We start from the raw sequence: 26,898 nt of genomic DNA, 5'->3' as shown, positions 1-26,898 counted from the left end.
GAATGCTACCATCCACCTCAATTCACTCAGTCTAGAAGCTTCCTCACAGACACACCAAGAAGCATCCTTATATGGAGATCTTAAATCCTCTTAAGTAGACAATCAAGATCACCCATCACGTTGTCACGAGGAACCGGACGGAAACCTAGAACCAAGGTCTGTGATTTGAATGGACACTATTCTTGGTAAAGTCACTGGACGGTGCTCTGTTTGAGTTCTTGTTAAAAGACAATGCGTCTTTTTATCTCCCAGCATTTCTGCCGTTTCCTCCAGCAGTTCCAGATAATCAGCTCTGAGCGTTGCTTAGGAGAGTGAGTGGCTCGTTACTCTCCTCAGAGCTACAGACATTTTTTCTTCAACTCCCTGGGTTGCCAGGCTTAGAGCGTCTAAGACACTAAGTTTTGCCTTTGTAATCCTGTTTTATAAGGCTGTTATTTGCCTCCTTTGAAGACTAACTCCAAGTCATTTAGATGCTTAAAAGCCTAGACATGGCGTATTTTATTCCATTAATGTGCTCTCCTCAAATGCCAAGTAGGTTTGCCGTGCCTACCCAGGATGCAAACCCTGGCTTATGTGCAAACAACTCACGTCAAAGTGGCAGGAAAGCCCAGGGATTTTTTTTTCTCTTGACTTAAAATAACTTTTTAGCATGCAAAAGAATAACTTCTTTATGACATTTCTGTAGATATGAATCAATGTAACTTGTTTTTATTCCCTTCCATGACCTCCCCTGCCTCCCTCCCCCACTGGCCCCTTTCCTTCCCCTAAAGAGTATTATTCTGCTTTCATTTCATAGGTGTGTGTGCGTGTGTGCGTGTGTGTGTGTGTGTGTGTGTGTGTGTGTGTGTGTGTGTGTGTGATGAAAGCAGAAAGTGGATCAGACTGCTTCGGATGAGGCTCAACTCTAACATGAAGTAACCAAGTGATGAAGGCCTGGTTTTCATAAGGCTATTGTGTAAAATCCTGGATCGGGCTGGAGCGAAGGCTCAGAGGTTAAGAGCACTGGCTGTCTTCCAAAGGTCCTGAGTTCAAGTCCCAGCGATCACATGATGACTCACAACCATCTGTAATGAGAGCTGGTGCTTTCTTCTGGCCTGCAGGCGTACGTGCAGGCAGAACACTGTATATGTAATAAGTAAATAAATCTTAAAAAAAAAAAATCCTGGATCAAACAGAACACTGGTCTTGTGGTCTCAGAATAGGAGTTACTCTTTAAAAGTACATATGTGTGTGTGTGTGTGTATGTGTGTGTATGTATTAGTTTTAGGTTAGCACACACATTTATTTAATCTATATTAAGTGAGAGAGAAAAGATGTACTATTTTGTACCCCTCACTACCCTCCATATTTCAACTTTCTCATTAGTCATGTTCTTCCTCTGTCTTCCATTCCCATGTCTGAGAGTGGATACTGTATGCTTTAATGTATGTATGTGTGTGTATACATGTATGTATGTATGTGGGAATGTGTGTGTGTTGACTTCATGTATGTAATGTGCACTGCATATGTGACTGGCACCCGAAGATGCCAGAAGAGGGCACTGGATTTTCTAGAACTTACTCCCTGGTTGGTTGTAAGTTGCATGTGGACGCTGGGAATTGAACCCAGCATTGGGTTCAATTAAACAATTAAAAACATTGTTTTGTTTTTAATAAACTTATTAGTACATTGGTGTTTTGTCTGTATGAGGGTGTCAGGTGTTACAGACAGCTGTGAGTTGCCGTGCGGGTTCTAAGAACTGAACCTGGGTCCTTTGGAAGAGCAGCCAGTGCTCTTAACTGTTGTGTCATCTCCCCTCCCCCATTGTGGCATGTTTTATGACCCAGAGTATGGCCTGTCATAGTAAATGTTCTAAGAGTTCCTGAGAGGAGTGTGCATTCTGCTGTCAGATAAAGTAGCCAAGAGATGTCAATTACGTCAAGTTGGTTGGTGAGCCCCCACCCCGACACACACACACTCAATATAGTGCTTTCGGGATAGAAAGCTTGCTTTGATGTTACTTCACTCTTTCAAAAGTGCATCTCCTGGGCCAGTGAGTGGGAAAAGGCTCTTGCTGCCGAGCCTGGTGACTTGAGTTCAATTCCTAGAACCCACAGAAGTAGAAGGAAGGAAGGAAGAAACTGACTTGCATAGGTTGCTCGCTAACCCTTGTATGTGCCCGGTGACATGCCCTTGCTCCCCCAATCCGCATGACACACACACACAATGTAAAATAATAATAATAATAATGCCTTTCCTAGCACCAACTGTATTTCAAAAGGAGAGAGAGAGAGTTCCCTCATTCATGTGTGTACACAGAGAGGCCAGAGTTAGCATCAGCTTTCTTCGTCACTCTCCACATTATTTTTTGAGACAGTGTCTTTGAACCTTGATTTTACTGACTCAGTGAAACCAAGTCCGCAGGATCTGCCTGTCTCTGTCCTCAGGATTACAGACAGGGCTATAGTGCCCCCAGCTTTTTATCTGGGTGCTGAGGATTCAAACTATGCAAGCACTCTACCCAACAAGCAACTCTTCCCCAAATGCTTACTTTTTTGACTGGACATTTTAGCAATGGTATATGCTATCTATCCCATTCAACGATCTCCTAACTCATTCACACATGCTGCACCTGTCCACTAGAGGGCGCCGAACTCCTCAGCTGCAACCAACTGATATTTCAAGTGATCACTGGTGTAACTGCATTCCTGTCTACCATACCAGTTTTCTGTTCAGTGTCTTTGCTTTGTTTCTATTTTTGTCTTCCACAGCATCCCGAGGGGAGGGGGATATGGTTCAGTTGATAAGAGCATTTGTTGAATAAGCATGAGGACTTGAGATTCCAGCACCCCTATAAAAATAAATAAATACATTTTAAATAATTAAAAAAAGTCAAGTCGGCTGTGCCCATATAGGGCTATGTACTGACCTGTAACCCCAGGAGAATGTTGGGTGAAGACAGGGATCCACTGAAGCTTGCTGGTTACCTGCCTGACTCCAAATTCAGTATGAGACTGTCTCAAATGTCTGAGGCAGTCTTCCTCTGGCTTCTGCCCCCGTCATGTCTGTAAGATAAAAGCACAAAGGAAAGAACATCCTAACCCAGATTTGACCCCAAGACCAGGGCCAAAGAAAGAACACCCTGACCCAGACTTGATCCCAAGCCCAAGGCTAGGGACAAGAAACAGAATCTTACTGATCCCTAAATTTGCCACAGAAACCCACCAGTCTCTGAGCAGGAAAACTCACCAATCCCTGAGCTTCAAAATCAGGCCATATAATACCTTTCCAGGGTAGCCTGGAAAGGTCCCCATGTCCAAGAAATTGTATATAAACCCTGCCTTCTGCTCAGTTCCCCGCTGCTTCTCTTCCGGCACCCTCCAGGGTTTTCTGCTCCCAATAAATCTCGTGTGTGAGGTCTGTTGTGCTGTGTGACCGTGGTATTTCTTAGCTCCCAATTGCCAAGATACCTCAGGGAGCAGAGCTTTGGCTGGGGCAGAGCTGGAACACTGCTGTAGGAGAAGCTTTCCCTTCAGGGCCGAAACACTTAGAGTGTGTGTGTGCGCACACACAGACAGATACCACAAATGCAATTTTTTTAAAAATTACAGTGTGCTGGAAAGATTAGTCTCCTGCCTACCTTCTCTTTTCCCTCTATCCACTCCCCCCACAGCTGCCAAACTAATCTTTCCAAAACACCAATTTTCTTCTGCCCCTTCAAAACCCAGCTCCCTGACTTCCTGTTGTCTAAAAATGAGTCCTACGTGCTTCTGCCTGCTGCCCAAGATCCTCCCATATGTTAGCATCCTCCACAGCAGAGATCCTCCAAAATGTTCCCCTCTCACCAGCTTTATTTCTTCTGTCAACAGTTGTGCATCCTGGTCTGATTATCCAAAAAGCCTCTCCCAATTCCCCACCTTAGCCCATTGTCTTACTGAAGCCATTTTCTGAGAAGCTTTGATAAACTCAACTTCCACCTCCTGGGGTCAGGGTCAGGGTCAGGAGTCAGGAGTCAGGGGTCAGGAGTCAGGGGTCAGGGGTGATACTGTCCACCACTGACCTAGTTTCATTTCTGTTGCTCTGATAAAAATACCCTAAACAAAACAAAACAAAACAAAACAAAAAACCCTCCCCCAGCTTAGGGGAGAAGAGATTTGTTTCAGCCCATTGCTCCAGGTTATGGCCCATCAGAGCTGGCAGAGAGAAATCAATGCCTTCGTACTTACATGTTAGTGCTCAGCTAGCTTTCTTCTTCCTTGTACAGTCCAGGACTTCCTGCCTAGGAAATGGTGCTGCCCACAGTGGGTGGGCCCCTCCCACATCAATTAAACCTGCTAAGAGAAGCCCTTATGGACATGCCACAGGTCAGCCTGATCTAGATAACTCCCCCTTGGGTCTCTCTCCCCAGGGCATTCAAGGTTGTGGGAAGTTGACAGCTAACTATCTGTGCTATCAAAGGCATGGGCCGAATGGGACAGTGATTCTCCAGAAGAAAGCTGGGACACTATTGTAAACATTGAAGCTCAAGAGCAACGGACTCCTGGCAGTCAGGAGCCAAGGAATACCATAAAGTCATACAAAACAACAAACCTCACACAGATTTATTGGGAGGGGGAAACCCAGGAGGGTGGTTGCCTCTGCTTGGGTGAGAAACAGCAGAGAACTGGGCAAAAAACAGGGTCTAGATAGGGTTTATTGGGGGTGGGGGTGAGGGAGCTTTTCAGGGTGGCGTGAGATAGAAAAGGTTATGTGGCTTGATTAGATTTGTGGCTTTGGGGCAAGCTCAGCATTTGCTTTAATACCCTGCTGGGCAGTCTTTTGGAGGCCCTCTGTGATAGGGTCCTGTCTTGTTCCTTGTTTACACCCTCTTCTGATTTCTGTCCCATTTGCTTAAGTCTGCTGTGAGACTGTGTCTCTGTCTCCTAGAAGTGACAAAGAAGCTACACTTATGATACCTCAGCAAGATGGTGGCCTAATCAAGCCCTAAATAATGGTAACACCAACAGACCCACTAACATGGAAGGGGGAAATCTCATAGGCCCCCACCCCTAGATAAACAACTAAAGACAACTAGTTTCTTTATATGTAAAGAATGCTGAGATTGGGGAAAATAGTCTTCCCCAGGGAGGAGCCCACTAATTGATTATCAAATTCCAAGTGGTCAGCCCTGAAGTCACATTCATTCAAGCAACACTAGAAGGACTCAGCAGGTCGTGCTTATATATTTATATGTGACAATAATAATTGGAGGCATGACTTTGGAAGGGAGCAAAGTGGGGACACGGGAAGGGGAGGGGCTGTACGAAGGGGAAGTAAGGGGAAATGATGAACTATATTTAATTTTTAAATCAGCGGTCTAAATTGTAAGGAAAATATGTACTGTGGGACAGCCATCTGCTTGTGTGACAGTCACTGGTTTACTCTTCTTCTTCCTCCATCTTCCTTATTCTCCTGTTTTTCCCTTCTCTCGATCTCCCTTTACCTTCTCTCTCTACCCCTTGCTTTCCATTCTTGTGGTTTCATGCCCAAGAGGCAAAGTCAGCTAGTTTGATTCTGAGATGACCAAGTCAGAGGTCATTTAAAAAGTGGAGGTCGCCACTCCACTTAGTCTATCAGGATGTGATCTGATAGACTAAGATCAGAAGGAAGGAGAGGAGGACCTCCCTTATCAGTAGACTTGGGGAGGGGCATGCGTGAAGAAGGGAGAGGGAGGGTGGGACCGGGAGGGGAGGAAGGAGGGGCTTATGGGGGGATACAAAGTGAATAAAGTGTAATTAATAAAATAAAATTAAATTTTTAAAAAAGTGGAGGTCAATTTAAAAGTTCCATAGCAACAACATTGGGCCTAGGGGCACATGCCTGTGATCTTGGAGGTGGAGGCAGGAGAATTAGAAACTTGAGGTCATCTTCAACTATACAGAGAGTTCAAGGCCAGCCCGGGCTACCGGAGACACTTTCTTTATATGTAAACAAACAAACAGAAACCCCGAAACAAAACAAAACAAAACAAGCTGAAGAGATGGTTCAGCGGGTAAGAAGACTTGCTATGAAAACAGAAGGACCTGGATTGAAACCTGCAGCACTCCTGTAGAAGCAGGGCAAGGCCACCAAGTGTCTGTGGAGACAGGGAGGTCCTAGAGCTTGCTGGCCAGCCAGCCTGGCCAGTTGAATGATGAGCTTCAGTTCCAGAGAGACTCTCTTCTCAGGAAAAGAAAGGAAGGAAGAAGAAAGGGAGGGCTAGATCAAGGAAAGAGAGAAAGATCAATAGAAGAAGAAACCTGACATCTTTCTTGGCCTCTCATGTCCAAGCACAAAACAGACACACACAATGCCCACCCCGCCACACACACATAAATAAACCACAGATACACAAAAACAAAAACAAAACAAAAAGCATGAAAGCAAGGGAAATAGCAAACTTAACAAAGAACAGTAGTAACAATTCTAGAATTTTGGTTTCTTAAAAAAAAAAAAACAACGGATGTACTATAAGAATATTTTCTTTGTTTTAATCCCAGGTGTGGGGATACAGGGCTTCCTCAGACAGTCTGTAGTAACTGATTGTGATTTGCCTCGTGCTCTAGCAGAGGAGTGGTATTGCCAGCTGCAGACAGTTTCTGAGATGGTGTGATATTTGGAATTCTGGGAACTTTTCAGAGCTTTGATTGGGGTTTGTTGGTAGTTTCTTAATAGTTGTGCTCAACAAAGAAACAAAAAGAAAGAAATTAGATTCAAGGATCTCTAGCTCTCTATTTTTCTTTCTCTTTAGTGATAGGGGGTTGAAAGTGGGGGGAGGCAGAGGCAGATGAATCTCTGAGTGTGAGGCCAGCCTGATCTACAAAGTGAGTTCCAGGACAGCCAGGGATACACAGAATAATGATGTCTTGAAAAGAAGAGGAGGAGGAGGAGGAGGAGGAGGAGGAGGAGAAGGAGGAATCAGACATCTCCTTTGGCATTTGTGGCCACCTGCACTCACACCCACATACCCACACATATACACATACTTTACAAATAAAAGCACATCTTAGAAAAATACTTTTGAACTGGTCATGTGACCACCACTACCAAGTATGACACTCTCTGGGAGCAACAGAAGCAGACACTGAGAAGTCTAATATGACAGTAAGCAGATTGCATGGAAATGTCAGGATGAGAAATACTATTAACTGCTATTTGCACACTGAAAAATAGTAGATCCTATTTTTCGTTATACTTCAGTGATCACAAAACATGTGGGGAAGAACAGAGGAAATAGCAGCAGCTACAGTTTATAAGAAAAACCACACCAAAATACTGGGTTTTTCTTAGAAAAAACAACAACAAGAGAAAACCTTGAGCGGGTTTTAATCCCAGCACTTGGGCGGCAGAGGCAGGTGGATCTCTGAGTTGAAGGCCAGCCTGGTCTACAACGCAAGTTCCAGGACAGCCAGAGCTACATGGAGAAACCCTGTCTCAAAAAACAAAAAGAAAAAAAATTAACCATGGGCTGGAGAGATGTCTCAGTAGTTAAGAGCACTGGCTGCTCTTCTGGAAGACTGGGTTTGAGTCCTAGCACCCACGTGGTAGCTCCAGTACCAGGAGAATCAGACGCCCTCTTTTGGCCTCTGCAGGAACTACACACATGTTGTGCACAGATGAGCATGCAAACATATTCCCCACACATAAAAACATAAAGGTTAAAAAAAGTGTTTTTTTTTCCTTAGTCAGATGTGAAAGGTCATTATAATCCCAGCACTCATGAGGCTGAGACATTTGGGAGGATTGTCATGAGTTTGAGTCTAACAGAGTGAGACCATCTCAAAGGAGGAGGAGAAATGATGGTGATGATGATGATGATTAGAAAAGGAGAAGGAGGGAGGATCGGGAGAAAGAAGAAGGAAGAGAGAGAGAGAGAAGAGAGAGAGAGGGGAGGGAGAGAGAGAGAGAGAGAGAGAGAGAGAGAGAGAGAGAGAACAGTGAGGCTAAGCAGGTAAAGGAAGGGGCTTGCTTCCCAGCCTGATAACCTGAGTTTGGTCTCCATGACCCACAGAAGGAGAGAACTGATTTGGGCACGCTACCTTCTGCCCTCTACATTTGCTTCCATTGCACAAGCCCACCCGTGTGCACACACATAGAAAGAGAAAAAGACAAGGCGGATTTCTGGAATCATTTTCCATCCAGTGGAAGGACAGATGTCATAAGAAGACTCATTCACAATTTCCTTTTGAAAAACAAACCACTTGAACTTGCGCTGACAAGACGGCCCAACTTGATATGTGGTTTCTAACAACCAAACCTCAGAAATGCATCCCATTTCAATGTGGAGTACAGCGGGAACCACAGACCAAACCTCAAAATAGGCTCCCTGAGAAAATACCCTTTCTAAAATAATTTCTCTTTCTACACATGAGCCATGTGTCCCCCTCTCTGAGGACCTGCTTTTTCCATGGCATCACGAGGAATAAAAATGAAACCCAAGAGGGCCATGAGCCTCAGGACCACAAAGCAACCTGGGAGTCACCACGAAGGTAGGTAGGCATTTGCTGTTTCCCTGACAATTTTGAGTTTTCAGTCTGGATTTGGGTAATTTGTTGATAAAATTGTGCGGTAAATACTGTCTTTTCTTTTCTTTTCTTTCTTTTTTTTTTTTTTTAAAGATAAAATTTATCACACCATAAATTTCAGGCTGGTCTCATTCTCCTGCCTCAGTCTCTTATGTGCTGGGATTACCGGCGCATGCCATCAGGCTGGAGCCCATGCATGCCAGGGGCTCCGTCACTGGCCGACATCCCTGGCTGCCGTCTCCTTTAAACGCCCTTTTTATGGTTCTATGCTTATGTCCAAGGTCATATACAGATTATGTGAGACCTTTCAGAGATTCCTATTAAATTTAAGTTGTCTGTGACCTTTTGTATAGGGCATACAGTGAATGAAAATTCAGCCATTAGAGCTGGAAACGTGGCTTAGCATTCAGAGTGCTATTGCTTTTGCAAACGACCCAAGTTCAGTTCCTAGCATGGCCACAAACACCCACAACTCCAGCTCTAGGGGACCCAACGCCCTATTCTGGACTCTGTAGGCACTGCATTCATGTATGCATAACCCACCCCACATATGATTTTAAAATAGAAATACTTTTAAAAGTTTTTAAATAAAATAAAAATATCCATTTTAAACGAACTTATTACCTGATCGCTTAATTAGCATAAAATCCCATTTAAACTAAACCTTAATTCGTTTAAGGACCAACGGGTTCTGCATTTCTGACAGAACCCGCCACTGTATTCTCCCCTCCCCCGCATCTCTGGAAGAGTGTGCAAGAGACCTTGCGACTGGCTTTTCTTCCTGCTCCTTTGTGCAGTGCTCAGCCAGGAGGTCAGGCAGTAACTAATGCCAAAGAAACATCAAAATAGAAAGTGCTAGCGTGTGCGGTCATGCAGCCGTTCAGGCTGCCTGAAGATTAGGAAACTGTTCAAACATCAGATCGCCGGCAGGCGTCTCAGCCCGGGCCTGTGCAAGGAGCACGCTGGGAGCGCTTTGGTGTCCCAGCTGAGGGAGAGATTAGGGATCAGGAAAGCCACCCGCGTGCGGCAGCCGGTACAAAGCTGGCTGAAAGGCCCTCCCAGCTGCGATCGCGTGGGACCCCCGTGGTGGGACCTGCGTACTAGGTCCTAGGTACTGGCAGGACACGTGTTCTGGGGGGCCCCCCTGGCAGGTCCTCTCATGCGCAACCGCAACCTACGGAATCCTCTCCATACTTTTGGAGAGACGCTCACGCCGGGAAGGGGCTTTGCTAATTGCAGGAAGTGAGCACTGGAAAGAAGTGGCAGAGAGATCAAGAGGAGGAGGGAAAAGAAGAAGGAGGAGCAGCGGGGCAGAGCGCAGAGCCGGAGAGTCGCGCATTGCCAAGGCAGGAGGTTGGGTCCCCAAGGATCCTGCTGTTATCTGGGGTACCAGACGCGGCCCATCCCTGCTGTCCTCTCGCGGTCTCCTCCTCTCATGGCGTCTCCGGATGACCCTCTGCGCTCAGGTAAAGTGACACGGTGCCGCGCCCTCCCTTGGAGTGTGACTCACCAACTGGGTTCCTGAGATCGAACCTCAGTCACCCCTACCCTGAGAGCGCGTTAGGACGCCAGGGCTCGCGCCAGATGTGTGCCGGGCTGCATGGGGACAGCTGTGGCACGAATCCTGCCTCTCCCAATCCTATCCCGGTGCGTCCCCTTCTGTGAGCAGCTGCTGACTGCTGGCCTCTTGCACCCCGCGAGGTGCTGCGTGGCCCTTCTTCCCACGCGCAGGCCCGGCCGAGCGCTTTTGTTCCGGGCCACGCGGGTGCCAGGTTGAAACAAGTCAGCAAACCTTTGGCAGAAAAGAACATAGGAGGGAGGATCGTGCGCCCCATCCCAGGCTCTCCCTTGCCCTCCACTCATGCGTCCTGTTCCCCTTCTCCCACCTGGCTTCACTTTGCTGAGATGGTGTTGCTTCTGTATGAGTCTTAGCGGCTCTTTTATAAACTATTCTACTGTCCACAGAGCCGCGAGGCCGCGCTTACCTGCACAACCCCACCTGTGGAGGCCTTTAGTGCATTAAAAACGTTGTGCTTTGATAACCTGAGGCTGGCATCTAGATTTTTCTGTCGCTTATCCCTGCATTTAAGTAAAATCTCTTTAAACCTCCTCTTCCAGGGATTCCCTCCCTCTGTCCCTCCTGTAACTCAGCTACAAGCCTCATCGGTGTTTGTGGGACACGCATGACGGATGGATGATGTGTCCCTCGGCGTACGCTAGGGTTTTTTTCCGGGTTTTGGTGCGGTTGAAAGCTCTGGTGAGAACCACACTGAACCGGACCCGGCTGCTGGGATAGATGAGATTGCCTGTGTTTCATATTTCGTTTCTTGAGCTGGATCAGGGACAGAGTTCAATTGTTCAGCCCGGACCTGACTGAGGAGATAGCATGTGTCTGACAGTGGCCAGAAGGTTAAGCTTGGAAAGGCCATGTTGACATCTTGAAGTGTTGGAGAGGAGGCTGTTTACCAGTGACATCAAAGAAAGAACTAAATTATTCAAATGTGCCAGGGTCCACAGGCTATCAACTAAAATGAATTGGCCTTCCCTCTCATTGTTTGCAAGAACAGATGGGAATAATTCTCTCATCCAGGTCCTGCTACTAACTCTGTCCCCCCCCCCCCCCGTGCTGAGAACCAAATTAGTAAGATGCCAAGAGGTGTTTAGGGATGATTTTAGTTGTAATGGTCCCAGACTTATCAAATGATACTGGTGGGAGATTTTAAAGGTGGAGAAAGGGAATTCAGTGGATGAGGTAACATTTACCTGAGCTGCCAACATCACTGGCATCAGATAAGGTGGGGGGGAGGGGCGTAGAAACCAGTTCAGTAGTGACATCAGTATAAAAAGCCGCAGGGCGGGCTGAAGAGATGATTCAGACGGCGAAGCTCCTGCCAAGCAAGCAAGCATGGAGGTTTGCATTCTGATCCCTGGAATCCATATTAACAGTCAGATATGGTGGCACCCATCTAGGACCCCAGTGCCGGGAGCTCGCTGGCCAGCCAACCAAGGCAAACAGATGTGTTCCAGGTCAGGGAAAGCCTCTGTCTCAAAGAATAATGTGGAGAAAGGTTAGGGGAATGGCTCTGTGGGTAAGGAGAGCTTGCTGCTCAAGCATGAGCTCTGAGTATAAATTCTCAGCACCCACATAAAAACTTAGTCATGGCACCCATGGGGCAGAGATGGGAAGCTCCCTGGGGCTCTCTGGCCACAAGCTTAGCTCCAGCTTCAGTGAGCGACCCTGTCTCAAGCAGGTAGAGCATGATAAAGCAGGGTACTTGACATCCTCCTCTGGACTTCATGCATACACAGATGCATATACCTTCTTAAACGTGCTTACACAACACTAACACACACACACACACACAGAATAATTGAGGAAGACACCCAAAGGTGACTTCTAATCTGTGCACACATACCTGCATGACCACCTGCACACATGTGTGTGTACCCACGTGAACGTGTACATATATCCATGCACACAAAGCCATGTGGATGTGGGGGTAGTTGTATGATCTTGGAAGACAGTTACAGCGTTTTAGGACTAGAATTTCGGCTACGGTCTTAAGTAGCTTGGCCCATCTGGAACAGATGCCCACAATTTGCAGTAAAGGAACCAGCAAACCAAATCACTTTGTGTGTGGAATAGTGTGAGGAGAGGGAGTCCTGTAGACAATCTGTCTCTCACTTCATGAGGTAGAGCCTAAACTTCCAGGTGAGGTCTTCAAGGAGAGGCGGACTGGGGCTCCCCACAAAGAGGAAGGAGGCCTCCTTCAGGGATCCCTTTGGCAGGGAGCGGTGAAGAACATACTCGGGCCTGGGGGATGCTATGAATACCCTTTCCCATTCTGGGAATGTCAGTCAAAGAGGTCCCTCCGTGCAATACCTGTCTTGACACATGTGCACTTCCATCCAGACGACCCACATGGCCCTTCCATTTCTGAAGGGCCAATGCAGGTGCACAGCTGGCTGACTGAAAAGTTCACCTCTCCACCTCAGACCACTCCATTTCTTAGGGTTTTTTCACCCACCTCCCAACTGGGGTTTCCACACTGATGCGTGCTTCCTGTCAGTGGTCCCCCAAAAGGTAGTCAGAGAGAATTCTTCCTGAGCCAAATTCTGTCACCCTCCTGCTTAGACTCACTTCTGGGCAAATTCTCAGGCCCTAGAAGGGCCATCCATCCTGATACATCCTTACTCTTTCAACACCTTTGGTCATTTGCTGTTGGTATGACAGCCACACTGGCTTCTTTCTTTCCTTTGAAAGGCTCTACAATATGTGCCTCCTGGCCTCTGGCCCCTGGGAAGATTGTTTCTACTACCTGGAAAGTTCCCTGTACCCTTCCCTGCCCATTACCTTCTATTTCTCCAGACTTCAAAGATAACTCAGCCTGAGAGCACCCTCTCAGCTCTCCTGGGACTTTTCCTTTCATATTTCAAGGTCTGTTTGGCTAGCACTACTCTCTCCACTGGAGAATACACTCCAACTAGGACCTAAATCTGTCTTGCCTGTCTCCCTAATTCCCGCCACAGTGCTCAGCACACACAAAGCCCCGCATAGACACATTTCACTCCAGTGAGTGGAGAAATGAATGGATGAATGACGATACAGAATTTAATAAAATTGCTTTGAACTGTGAATGCACGGGGGAGGGGGATGTCCTTTCCATATTTGTTCCTGAGGAACTTAATCATCAAGCAAAACACATCCGCAGAGTGAAACTTGCAAAGTGAAAAGAGAAAAACGACCTGTTCCCTCACACACACAATTGAGGTGTGTAGCTCAGTGTGGTAGGGTGCGCTTGCTTGACAAGTGTGGCCCTAGGTTCAATTCATAGTCTGTCTCTCTCTCTCTGTCCACACACGTGGACACACACAGAGAGAAATATAGTATTATGCTGTATTGTGAAGTTAACTATCTTTTTAAGATTTATTGATTTTATTCTATATGTATGAATGTTTTTCCCTGGATGTATGTATATGCCTGGTACCTGTGGAAATCAGATGGAAGTGTCAGCTCCCCTGGAACTAGAGTTATGGGTAATTGTTAGCCACCACCTGGCTGCTGAGAACTGAAACTGGGTCCTCTGCAAAAGCATTGAGTACTCGTAAGCCCTGAGCCATTTCCCCAGGTCACGGAGTTCATTTTAAAAATTGTTTTCCTTTATGCGTATGTGGATGGATGTCTTGCCCCCGTTTGCGGGCACCGCTTGTGCGCTTTGGGCACTCGGAAGGCAGAAGAGGGCATTGGAGTCTCTGGAACTGGAGTTACAGATGGTTGTGAGCCGCCATGTCTGTGCTGAAAATAGAACCCCAGTCCTTTGGAAAAGGAGCTGGTGCTCTTAACCACTGAGCCATCTCTCCAGTCCCTATGAGGTTAATTTTTACAAACAATTTGCATATTAAGGAGCTTCACAAGATGCTTGCGGTCCCAGGGAGAGATGGTGGTGGTGATGGTGAGGGGTAGCTGTCGTTCTCAGCCTCCGTCACTGATCTGCCATTGGCTGTCAAATGTGACTAAAATCTGGCTGTTCATGTTTATGTGGCTATTAAGGCAGAACAAGGAAGGCCCAAGTGAAGAGGTGGGATACGTTGTTACCTAAGCATCATGGTGGCAGAGTACAGTCCTGTGGCTTTCCCTTTGTTCAAGGTCCCATTTTCCCTGCATATCCTGGGTGTTCTGGAGAAGCCCTGGTTCTAGTCCTGGCCATCAGCCTAGGACTGTCCCTTTGAAGGTGTGTCTCACCTGTCCTCAGCCCTCCCTCTCCCCCTATAGGTATATATGAGTCCTGCCAGAATCCAGGATGAACTACTTCTAAAATCAGCCATGGGTGCAAAGCTGGTCCAGCCGGTCCAGCCTCCAGGGCCACAATAGGGAGCAAGTGTGTAGTAGGTGAGCCTCTGCGATGTTCCCATCTCCCACCATGGGGGGATTTCCTAATGTGTCCTTCACGTTGTTTTCCTTTTGTTACGATCCTGGGGGCACTAAAACTTGAACGTGGGGCCTTGTACATGCTAGGCAAGTCCTCTGTTTATGTTTTGAGGCAGGGTCTCACTAAGTTGCGCACTGATGTTGAACTCACTTTACAGCTCAGCCTTGAACTTTCCACCTTCCTGCCTCAGCCTCACAAGTATCTAGAATGATAAGCCTGCACTACTAGGCCTGCTTCTTTTACCTAGGATGCGTCCTAACTTTTCTTATATGCTCCCACTTCTGAATCTCCCCTAACATCCTTTCACCTCTTCCCTGATCAGCTTCATTCTTGTCTCTGGGGTCAGTAGGTAAGACCACTCTCCAAGGACCCCATATGATCACACTTGTCTGACACAAGCCCCCTCCCCAACTAGTTCAGCCATGTGACAGGCCAGAAAGGAGCTGTCTGCACCTTCCTGCGCCTTTGAGCGTGCCTGTGATCCTAAATCTTCACAAACAGGAATGAAAACAGCTGTGGGTGAGAGAGAGCTTTTAGGGGAGGAGGTAAAAAAAGAAAACAAAGAAAAAACTTACCTCCGAAATTCCAGGTTCAAGGAGTCGCCCTCGATTTGGCCCTAGAACGCACAAAGGGCCCCACTCTTGCCTGGGGAACTGGGAGACGAGCATGGTTCCCTCTTTATTTTCACTGAGCGCTGCCCCTTCAAGCTGGCACTGGAGATGAAAAGGTTGGGTCCCTGAGTTGAGGATGAGTAGATGAGATTCTGGATTTAGAGTGAACGTGGCTTTGGAGAGAGTGAGTACTCCACACGTGGGAAGGATCGGAACGGGAATAGATTTGGACCAAACTGTCATGCTTGAAAAGACGTGCTGGAGTTCTAACCCCCTTCAGCTCAGCAAATGATACGCTGAAGTCAACACCTGGTACCTCAGAATGTCACCTTTTTTGAAAACAGAGATTTTACTAGGGTAGTCTAGTTAAGCTGAGGTCATGCGAGTGGATTGCTCTCCAATATGAAGACGTCTTTATAAAAAAGGTATGGGGCCGACGAGATGGCTCCGGGGGTCAAGGAGCTTGCTGCACAAACCTGGTGACCTGAGCTTGAACTCCCGAACCCATATAAAGATGGAAGGGGAGAACCAACTGCACAAAGTTGTCCTCTGACCTTCACGGGTGTGCTATGGCGTGTGCGCGAGGACACACTGAATAAATGAAATTTTAAAGATGCAAAGCTTGATTGAAAATAAATAAGACAAGTCTGGACACGACATCCCCAGCTGAGTCTGTCTGGTGAACTCGGCCTGAGCCAGTTCTAGAAAAACCAGCCAGCCTTGAGGTCTCCGGGTCAAAGCCTGCCTCTTCTGTGTGTCTGCGAGTTTGAGCACACAGTGTGGAGAGGAGGGCCCTCAGACCTTTCTCAGGATGGCTACAAGGCTTAGCTGAGGTCCTGCCACACAAGTCACTTCTGTGACCATGAAGAGTATAGGGTCCCTTTCAAGGTAAGCAGCCTTCAGTGGGTGCCAACAGGGGCTCCCCTCATCCACCTTAATCCTGATACTCCAAGGAGGCAATGGAAGATCTCACAGGTTGAGGGCTCATCCCCAAGACTGCCACCTCCCTTAAGATTGCACGTCCCATATTAGTGAGCCTGTGCTTCTGAGAATTCCATGAAGCCTGACCAGTCGGCTTGGGAAAAAACGTTTCCTAACCTTTACTAGCTTGCTTTTGTGGTGCTGAGCATGGAACCCATCACTCTCTCACGGAGCTCTCCATCCCCTTCAGCCCTTGAAGGATTCTACAAAGGATGCAGATAAAGAGACAGATGCTCACAGTGAGGTGTGGGAAAGAAGGGGCATGAAGCTTCCCAGGCCTCCCTAAGTGCCAATATCCGGTGTCCATATGCTTAGCTGACCAGAGCTCCCTGAACATGGTCCTCTGTTCAGGGACAGTATCTGAATCTGAGACAGTACCTCGTGTAGCCCAGGTTGCCCCCTAGCTAGCTATGCTGGATAACCTTGAACTCCACCTCTTCCTGCTTTCACCTCTGGAGTGCTGTCATTACAGACATGCACCACTATACTGGGTTTATAGAGTGCTTTGCGGATGCAAGGGCAAGTACTCTATTGACTGAGCTGCCTCTCCCAAACCCTTCTTTACAGTTTATATGGTGATTTTATTGCAGGGGCTTGATTGAAGCCTGAACAGCCCTGTGTATTGAAAATAAGACTCGACAAAGAGGCTATTCTAATGCTGATTAGCTGAGGCGGTCCTCCTTAAGGCTTCAGCTCACGTCTTCTTGGACCTTCCTTATCTCCTCCCCAGTACGGATCAGATGAGCTAGCTCAGCTGTCTGGTGCAGCTCCCAGACAGGTGGGGAAGGTTTGAGTTTTGATGGCATGCCTTGGGAAGGGACTTTCAAGCAGGGTCTGAGGGGAGAAAACAACACTCGTGTCAAGACCATACACATGGCACAGTGTGGAGCGGACAGGAGAGAAGGAGAACTTGGAGCTATTTCTTCGGGTTGAAGGGTTAGGGACTTTTAGCTTAAAGACGCCTTTCACTGTGGGGCTTCCACAGTCACTGTCACAGACTGATATGGGAAGGGGACATAGGTGGGTTTTTGTTGTTGTTGTCGTCACGGCTTGTTGAGCTAGAATCTTTTCTTATATAGCTCAGGGTGGCCTGTAGCTCACTACGTTGTCCAAGTTTGGCTTTGAACTCATGAGCCTCCTGCCTCCATTGCTGGAACGCTGGGATTATGGATATGTGCCATCACACCTGGCTCTCTTTGACTCCCAATATTACATGTTATGGACATGCGGTTCAGAGATTCTGAATGACAGTGCAGCCTGTTCATTCTGTATGAATCATGGTGCTGAGGTACCCTGCCAGGGTAACCCATGCATGGGTTTACCGGGTAGAATACTCTAGTATTCTATACTTGTGAGGACGGAGCATCAGCTATGCCTCGGGCAGCTGCTGGGTGACATAGGGTGATCTGAGCTTGTGTGGAGTGGTCGAGGCAGCTTTGGGAGGAAAACTTGGCCAGACAGTGAGTGACAGCTGGGAGCAGGGGAATGTCCCTATCACCCCAGAGAAGAACTGCTAGCTATGCCCTCCTTGGGGCTCATGTACCCCTCCCCTTTCTGTTTCAGGCCCCTTGGTGCCCCACATCCCATCTGGCACCGGAGCTTTGCCTGTGGGCTCAACCTGCTGATACCTGGGGCTTGTAAAAACAAACATTTTCAAGCTTTAGATAAACGATTTGATTTTATACTTAATCGTATTGTAAACATTCAACTTCAAGGCCTCCAGGTAAGGCTTTTGGAAAACTTTCTGCTTCTAGATCTGTCTCAAATAACCAGGAACAGCCCTCCCCCATACAGCCTCCTTGGCACACACAACCCTGGGCCTGTGTGAACAAAAAGCAGCAGGGCCTGACCTACAACAGCTGCCGGGAGAAGGCACTGGATCAGAGGTAGCGTGTGTCCATGACCACATTGACAGACATACAAACAAGAGCTTAATCTGCAGCCCAATGTACAGCAAAGGCCAAGGCAGTTAGAGCGTTTAGAGGGAAAAGAGGGAGAGAAAGAGAAAAGCAGAGGCTGAGGGTATAGCTCAGCTGGGAGAGAGCTTGCCGAGCTCAAAGGCACCGAGTTTCATCCACAGCACCCCAAAACCAGGAGAAATGACAAACGCATGTCATTCCAGCACTGGGGAGGTAGAAGCAGGGGGATCAGAAGTTCATGGTCATTCTCCCCAACATCAAAAGTTCAAGGCCAGCTTGGACTCTGTGGGGTCCTGTCTCCAAAAACAAAACAAAAATAATAACAACCGAAGACCTGAACATATACCTCTTGTACGAGTTGACAACATTCCTTTCCCAAGTTTCCTGGGACCCTGTTGTGCAGCCTTCAGAAAGTAAACCAGCAAAAGCCCTGCTGGCCTCAAGCTCTCCCAGACCCACGCTCTTATATCACGGACATCAGTGAGGTTCTCAGGGTCAGAGGTCAGCTGCCCAGTGACCTCCATGCAAGCCCGAATGGTGACCATCGGTCTTGTGGCATCCAGGGACACCAGGACCTGAATTTGGTCTCATGTCCCAGAGGAAGAGTCCAAGGCATAAGCAGCTTAAGGCCCATCTAATGTCAACATCACACCTCAGGGCTCATCTGAGGTCAGTTAGAGGCTCTCCCAAGGCCACACCTCAAGGCTTACCCAAGTTCAACATGTGTGTAGATGAGGCCCCAGGCCTCTGCCACAGCTGACCGGTGCTCTGTTCTTTTACTGACCCTGCTTACTCCTCATCGATGCTGTGGCTGATGTTGATCCTTTCCCAGCTGTCACCACCATTTCCCCCTCCTGTGCCTTTCTTTTCTCACATATGTATTTACATTATGTAACCCAGACTGGCCTCAGACTCATATCCTCACGCCTCAGTTCCCAAGTGCTAGAATCATAGGCATGTATTACCACCCCGAGGAGTTGTTTCTTTTCCCACATATGAAATATTTTTTTTTAATTATAGGAGAATCCTTGCACAGACATCAACGCATGCATTAACCTCGTCTAGACAAGCAGTTCTCAACGCGAGGGTCGTGACCCATTTAGGGGTGGGGAAGTCAACGATCCTTTCACAGGGGTCACCTAAGGCCATCAGAAAACGCATTACGATTCATAACGGTAGCAAAATTACAGTCATGAAGTGGCAACATAAATGATTTTATGGTGTGTGGGGGGGGTCACCCCGACATGAGGAACTATGTTGAAGGGTTCACAGCGATAGGGAGGTTGAGAACCACTGCTCTAGATTATTTCAGCCTGTCTCAGAAACAAACCATTTCTCCCCCATGTGTATGAGGTATGTTTGCATGTATTCGTGTTTCTTTTCATATGTGGACACACGTGCACGTGAACATGTATGCAGGTAGAGGCCTAAGGCTGATGTTGAGAAATGTCCCCTTATTGTTCTTCCTCTTCACTGAGGGAGGGCTGCCCTTTTGTTCATTGAGGGAGGGGTCTTCCTTTTGTTCACGGGGGAGAGCCTCGCTGAGCCTTCAGCTTGACGATTCCGGTTGTCTATTTAGCCACCTGCCCTGGGGCTGCTGTGTCTCTGCCTCTCCAGGGCTGGGATTACAGGCAGCAGCTCTATGTGACTGGCTCCTGTATGGGTTCAGGGGGTTCAGACTTTGGTCCTCTTGCTCACATGGCAAATGATCTCTCTACTGAGCCCCCTCCCCCAGTCTAAGAATCCAAATATTTTCAAACTGCTTTTTAAATTCTTAGATTTGTTTACTTTATGTCTATGAGTGTTTTTAAGGCATGCATGTGTAATCGCCATATATATACCTGGCACCTGGAGAAGCCCGAAGAGGCTGTCAGATCCCTGGAACTGGAGTTATAAATGGTTGTGAGCCTCCAATGCTGGGAACCAAACTGCAAGAGCCTCAAGAGCTCCTAACTACTGAGCCAATCACCCCAGTCTCCTCAAAAAATTTTTTTCCTGTGAAAACACAAAAAAGCAAGGGACTAGAAAACAAGTAAATATATGGGATTTAGAATAAAATCCTTAAAGTTAACACCCAATCAAACAGGTAGAGTTGTCGGTACCTGAGCAGACAGTTCAGTCATTAAATGCTTGCGTTGCAAGCGCTGAGGACCTGAATTTGACCCCCGTGTACAAAGGAACCAGTGTACAAAAGCCAGCTGTGGTCGTGCCTACTTCCAATCTAAGGGCTAGGTGGGCAGGGATAGGCAGATCCCAGGGGCTTGCTATCCAGCCAGTCCAGCCTATTTGGTGAGTTCCAGGCTAGTGAGAGAACCCATGTCATAAACTAAGAAGGTGCATGGCTGCTGCAAACAACACGTCAAGTTGTCCCTTGGCCTAAACACACATGCGCACACCTGCAGGGCTTGGCGTCACATTTGTATGATTTGTGATTGGTTGTAACCCCCAGTATTTGAGCATATTTATAAATAATCTGTGTGTGTGTGTTTGTTTGTTTGTTTGAAGTCCTGAGCATTGTGGTTTTGTTTTTCTGTCTCTTCCTTTCTCTTGACATGAGCAGTTCTCTTCCGACTGCACAGATGATTGACAGTGCATTGACTGACAGTGCATTTATATTGCCTGGAAAAGGTAGCTCATTCAGATGTGAAAATGCAGGGAAGGCCTCATTTGTGCTTTTGTCTCAAAGACAATCCTGTCCCTTTTGTATCTCCCCAGATCACATGGCAAAGGAGCCAGTGGAGGACACAGACCCCAGCACTTTATCCTTTGCCATGGTAGGTGGCGGATTTTGACTCTTCCTGCCTTGTTATATTACACTGTAGTCACCAAAAATTTCCAGGACAGAACAGAAACCCCAAAGTAAGGCTTTCCGAATATACACTTCTTTCATATGGGATCCTCTGCAGCACCATCACATCCAGGCTGAAAAGCAGTGCTAGATTTTGCGCTAGGGATGTGGCTCAGAGAGGAGAGTGCCTGCCCAGCACGCATGAAGCCCTGGGTTTGATTCTGAAGCCCTGGGTTTGATTCCTGGCACTGCACAAACTCAGTAAGGTGCTATGCACTTGCAAACCTAGCACTCTTTAGGTGGAGGCATTTGGATCAGGAGTTTAAAGTCATCTTCAGTCCTGTAGCAAGCTTAAAACCAACTCAGGTTACACAAAACCATCTCCAAAAAAGCAACAAAGTGGTGTTAGATCCTTTTCTTGCTTCATGCATACCAGAAGTGACCTTCTTAGATGTTCCTAGGTCTTTGTCTGGTGTCGACTTTTAATAATGTCTATTTTCAGTTAACCTCCTTTCAACATTCAGGATATCTACAATGGAGTCCTGTCCCAGGATTCAAACCCAGGACAGAGTCCTACAGTGGTGAACACACATATGTGACATTGTCACAGAAATGGCGAGAAGAAACATGCACTCCCAGAATGCACAAAGGCCAAATCTGAGCCTAAAGCTGCAGGAAGTTGAGAGGAAGAACAGCACAGAAGAAGGGAGAAAGTGTGGTTTAGCGGTCAGAGCCACGGAAGTTAAGAGGGGGATTATTCTGTTTCATGTTCTGACATTAACCTGTCGACTCTGATTTCACTCCTATCAGCTCAGAAGAAAGACAGTGAGTCAGGCCTGCTGATAAGCCTGAGGCTAAAGACCTAGAAGGTTTAATTTTGCTTTATGCTGCAATTGTGGGGATGGAACCTGGGGCCTCGGGGTGCTGGGCAAGCACTTTGCCCATGAGCTAGCTTCACCCCAGCCTGCCTCCAAGGTTTTTAAACTGAAACCCAGCACAAAGCTCTCTTTTCACTTTGATCTCAAAACTGACATTTAAAAATAACTCTCTGCTTTTGTCCGTTTCTGCAGTCAGACAAGTATCCTATTCAAGACACCGGCCTCCCTAAAGGTAAGAACAGTTAATGTAAGGACTTCAACTTGTGACTAATTGATGATCTGAAACAAAGCGCTACTCAAAGCACAGTTTCCCTTTTTGAAGATGGTTAAAACGGAAAGGGACCGATCGGTTAGGTCGAGACCAACTACACAATTATTCTTAGAAATGAATTTTCTTATTAAAATGTGTCAATCATTTTATATCAGATTATAAATTTGGATTTCATATGCTGTTTTCACCAGGCATGACACAAAGCTAGCCAGGTTCCGTGTTCAAGTAATAGAACAAATTCATATTTGTTTAAGAAGGAGGGACAGGGCGGGGAATGGTTGGGTAAGGTAGCTCATGCCTGTAATCTCAACATGTGGAGGGCTGAGACAGGAAGACTGCTAGGAATTTGGGGTCAGACTGGGCTATATAATAAGCTCTAGGCCAGCCTGAGCTATAGAGTAAGACTATGTTTCAAAAAGCCAAAAGGAAAAACAGAGAGAGATAGAGAGAGGCATGGGGAGAAAGGAGAAGGAAGGAAAAGACTTGTTTGTTCAGGGGTCTCAAGGGGCTTCTGAATCCACACAATTAAGCATGCTCTTGGCTCAGCCCCTGGCCTCTTGGCTCTGTTTTCCTCAGTGCTGGCCTTGTTCTTGGTAGGACTTCCTGCTGAGGAAGAAAAGAGGTCTCAGCAATGTCAGCATCTCACCATACTGTTCAAGATGGTGGTGGACAGAAAGCCTCCCAAGAACCAGGATACAGGCAGTGTGGGTCACATGACCAACCCTGAATCAATGGATGATTCAATGGGGAAGTAGGACAGTCAGTGGCTGGGCACATCTTTAATCCCAGCACTTGGGAGGCAGAGGCAGAGGCAGAGGCAGGTGGATCTCTGTGAGTTCGAGGCTAGACTGGATTGCAGAGTGGGTTCCAGGACAACTATGGCTACACAGAGAAACCTCTTTAAAAAAAATGGGGGATGTGAGTGAGTCCTGAGCTCCAGCTAGGGAAGGCTTGAAGCAGATTTCACTGAAACCCCAGTGACATTCTGCAGCCAAACACCAATGGATTCCTGTCATGCTCAAAAGTCACCCCCAAAGTTATCTTTTATAATCCATAGCCTCAAATTCACACACGGTAGGCTCAAAAAGTGGTATGACTCTAGCCTTTCTTGGCCCCATGGGGTGTATACAAAGGTATCATGCTGCCCCTTTTCTCAGACCTTGTACCCTGTGGACAACCCAGAGCCGAGGGGACAGGGACAATCAGATCATCCAGAACCGTCAGTGGATAAGTTCAGGTGTCACCAAACGCACTGCTCTCTCCCCACTGGCCCCAGACTCTCCTGTCCCTTGGAGTGACACCATTAATGTGCTGGTCCTCTTCTGTAATATGCACATTCCCAGGGTGACTGTGGGATCCGGGGAGAAGCCAAACCCTGGCTTGAGCACAAACCATGGCAGCTCTGGGAAGTTTCCAGCAAGTTCCCTTCCCCTGCACCCTCTCTCACCACAGGTAACCTGCCCCTCATCTAGAGCTCCCATTTTCTAGCTTATTTAATTAATCTTTAAAGTCCGCACACAAAGCGATGAGTTTCATCACGGCACTGCCTTACATACGTGTCATTATACTTTATCCGAACCTGCCTCTCCCCCTCCCCCATTCCTTCTGGCTAATTCTCTTTCTTTTCCCCAGATGTCCCCTTCCCAATTTCATGTCACACGAATTCCATTAACCTCTTCTCCTTCACACACACACACACACACACACACACACACACACACACACACTTTTGATTCGTGTTCTAAAGCATGTCTAACAAGCATGAGCACCAGACAGGGATGGAAGAAAAGAAGGCCAAAACCCCACAGAAATCAGTTTGGGGACTGTCTAAAGCTGCTAAGAAGAATGGCTGGGGGTTGGAGGACCAACACTTGGATGCATGTTGTAAAGATCTTTTCTTCTTTGCCCTTGAATGTGATTTCCTGTTTTGAAAGGAAAAGATTGCTGCTTAGCAACCTTGTTCTACACTTGAAACATCGTCAGGCTTCTCCTAGAATCTGAGCTTTATACAACTTTCATTCAAGTCCTCAGGCCTTTAGAAGAAGCTTTGAAACCAGGCAACAGACCTTCCCTTTGTCCCGTGTCACAGGGAATAATCTAAAGTGCGTAACTTTTAAAGCTCCGGATACATGTACCATTTTGTAGGTAAACGGATCTTGGTTAGGAGTTTTGAAATTTGAATTCAATAATAAGGCGATGTAATGCCTGCTAGTGTTTTCCTTTACCTTCCTGAATGAGGACAATGAGGACGACTGGCAGTAGAGGTTTCTAATCGTTTTCTCAGGGGATTTGTTTTTCTAAGAGAGGGCAGTGGAGAAGGACAGCCTGAGGGGGGAGATTAGAACAAAGCATAAGATGCTTATGTATGGAAATGTGCCACAGTGAAATCTGTCCCTTTATATACTGACTAAGAGCTAATATAGGGCTGGGAAGATGGCTCAGTCCACGGAGTGCCTGAGGACCAGAGTTCAGAGGTCACATAAAAGACAGGCATAGGGATTTGAGTCTGCAAATCCTATTACTAGTGGATAGAGTGCAGAGGATCCCCAGAGCTAGGTGGCCAGCCAGCATTGCTGAGCAATGGAGTTCAGTGAGAGACCCTGTCTCAAAAGCAATAAGGTGGAAAGAAGACAAAGAAGAGACCTCAGATTGACCTTGGGCTTCCACAAATAAATAAACAAACAACTAAATAGGAAAGAGTTATTTTGGGGGATGCAAAATCCATATAAAATAATTTAAGAGACTAATTTGTGGACCTAAAAATAATCTAAGCTACAATCTAATTATATTAAGTATCAGCTAGGATTCTGGCATTCCAGTGAATTGGGGGTGTCTAGTTTACTTAATACAGGAGTCATGGGTAATTAGCTTTAACAATTTCTCTACAGTTGAAAAAGGACTCAAGACTCATTTTCTTAAATAGGTTAGGCAATCTTCCTAGCGTCTGCTCTCTTGTCACCAGAGTCCTACATTATTCGTGAGCGACTTAGAGATGTTCTTTAAAGCAGGCCGAGCTCAAGTGCTTTTTAATGATGTGGTTTTGCTGTAAGTCATGTGGAAATCTAGGGTAATTTCAGCCATCACCATATGATTTATCGCACCTGCTTTCTCATCAGGGACAAAGGCCTAGATAGCTTCCTCCACAGTCAGTCCCCATCTCTGGGTTCTTGGGTTTCTGGGGTGCATCCTGTTGGGCCTCTTCCCCAGCAGTTCCACTGTGATCCCCCCCCCTACGCCTCACCCCCACAGGAGTTTGACTTCCTTGAGCTGGGAATGGATTAGTCACTTTTCTTATTGCCAAGACCAAATCCCTGACAAAAACCGCTTAAGGAAGGCACAACCGCACACTGGGGCAGCTGGTCTCCCTGCATCTGAGTCAGGAGGCAGAGAGAGAACAGTCCTGGCATTTAGACTGTTTTCTCCCTTTTGTCCCTCCAGGACCCCAGCCCATAGGGCGGTGCTGCCGACATTCAGGGATGTCCTTCCCTCCTCAGACCTTTCTAGACAAATTCTCAAACTCTCTTAAAGGGGTGTTCCCATGGCCATTACAAGCCAACCAAGCTGATGATGAAGCTGTTCGGCCTCATTACAGGGACTTACTACATTTTCACCAGGAATCTTCTGGCTGCTCACAGAAACTGCTAACTTGTGCATCCAGAAGGGAATGTATCTGCCTGTCACAGCTGCACACATGTTTGGGAAAAATAGTTCTGATCTTTGAGCAAGTATTCACAGAAGACAGCTGCACACAGATAAGCCCTCATGTTGGTCAAGAAAAAATTTCATCTTTGTCTGACCTGGTGGTGTGGGCCCGCATTCAAGTTACTTGGAAGGCTGAGGCAGGAGGATGGGGAGTTCAGGGCCTGTCTAGGTTACAGAACGAGGTCAAGGCTGTCCTGGAAAACTTAGTAAGACATTGTCACATTACACAGTAGAAAAGGAGCCTAGAGACAAGCTGGATGATAGAGTGTTTGCTAAGTGTGTGTGAGGACCTTACTTAGTTCTCCAACCCTGTCCTGAACAAACAAACAAACAAAAAAAGTCTGATCTTTTTTTTTTTTTTTTGGAATGTCTCTCTCTTTCTGCTCAAGAAATGTCATAGTAAATTTAAGATGCAGGGAGGGGCTGATGGCTCAGTGGTTAAGAATGCTTGCTGCTCTTCAAAGGACCTTAGTTTTGTTCCCAGCACCCACATAGGGTAGCTAACAACTGCTTGTAACTCCAGCTCCAAGGGATCTCTCTCTCGCTCTCTCTCTCTCTCTCTCTCTAGCACACACACACACACACACACACGAATAAAAAAAATTAAATAAAATCATTAAAATTTTTTAAAATGCAAAGAAAAGTGATGTGGATTGATTATGTTAATGTTTTTTTGTTTGTTTGTTTGTTTTTGTTTTTAATCTGAGCACACATGCATTCTGAGGGATACATCCTTAGCCCAAGGAATTTGAACTTTGTTAAAGCTCCCAGCACATGCACTCCATTTAATTTTTTTTTATATTAATTATTGTGATGCTGGAGATCAAAGCTAGACCCTTGTACATGCTAGGCTAATACTCTGCTGCCAAGCTGCTTCCTCCCCGCCTCTGGAATGTTCATTTTACAACTTCAGCATCACCTGAACATCCCTTCTATGAGGAATGCTCAAATTAAACAAACCCTTGATGGTCCTTCCTCCGGGGACTAGTCATGGATCTCCTGGGGTCTGGCCTCCATCCAGTTGAGCGCTTGTATTTGTAGCCTAGGTGGGGCCATCCAGCTCCCCAATGGCAAGGTTTGCTCTTCGTGTGTTGGAAGCAGCAACGCTGAGCAAAGCGTGGGCGCAGTGTCTGGGAGAGCAGTGGTACCCAGTGCTCTGCCTCTTTTCCTTCTTGATCAGCACAGGGTCCCCAGTTTACCTTGCCTGCCCACTTCAATGCCCTTGAGAGGTCAAAGGAGCAATCGACAGTGGTAAGGGAAACAGCAATGAAAGGGCAGGCAACTCACTACCCTTGA

The 26,898-nt window shown here is 46.9% G+C and overlaps 1 protein-coding gene and 1 long non-coding RNA gene across 4 annotated transcripts in view; one reads left to right on the top strand and one right to left on the bottom strand.

The window, feature by feature from the left end:
* Positions 1-788: 788 nt before the first annotated feature.
* Positions 789-10,180, bottom strand: LOC132649361 (uncharacterized). Of its 2 annotated transcripts, none has more exons than XR_009587806.1 (3): positions 10,033-10,180; positions 2,909-3,044; positions 789-2,830 (listed from the first exon to the last, which is right to left on the bottom strand). It is a non-coding gene; the product is annotated as an uncharacterized LOC132649361 (long non-coding RNA). The 2 variants fall into 2 exon arrangements; XR_009587805.1 differs by lacking the exon at positions 10,033-10,180 and adding an exon at positions 3,229-3,468.
* Edaradd (EDAR associated via death domain) overlaps positions 9,429-26,898 on the top strand; it is a 43,089-nt gene continuing 25,619 nt past the window's right edge. For both annotated transcript variants that reach the window (XM_060373127.1, XM_021655379.2), the window contains exons 1-3: positions 9,429-9,988; positions 20,679-20,737; positions 21,822-21,861. In XM_060373127.1, the coding sequence (XP_060229110.1) occupies positions 9,971-9,988; positions 20,679-20,737; positions 21,822-21,861 (117 nt within the window). In that variant the 5' untranslated portion in view covers positions 9,429-9,970. The remainder of the gene's footprint in view (positions 9,989-20,678; positions 20,738-21,821; positions 21,862-26,898) is intronic.

This window comes from Meriones unguiculatus, chromosome 19 (assembly GCF_030254825.1).
Source record: "Meriones unguiculatus strain TT.TT164.6M chromosome 19, Bangor_MerUng_6.1, whole genome shotgun sequence".
Lineage (NCBI taxonomy): Eukaryota > Metazoa > Chordata > Mammalia > Rodentia > Muridae > Meriones > Meriones unguiculatus.
This window is presented reverse-complemented; position numbering and strand designations above follow the sequence as displayed.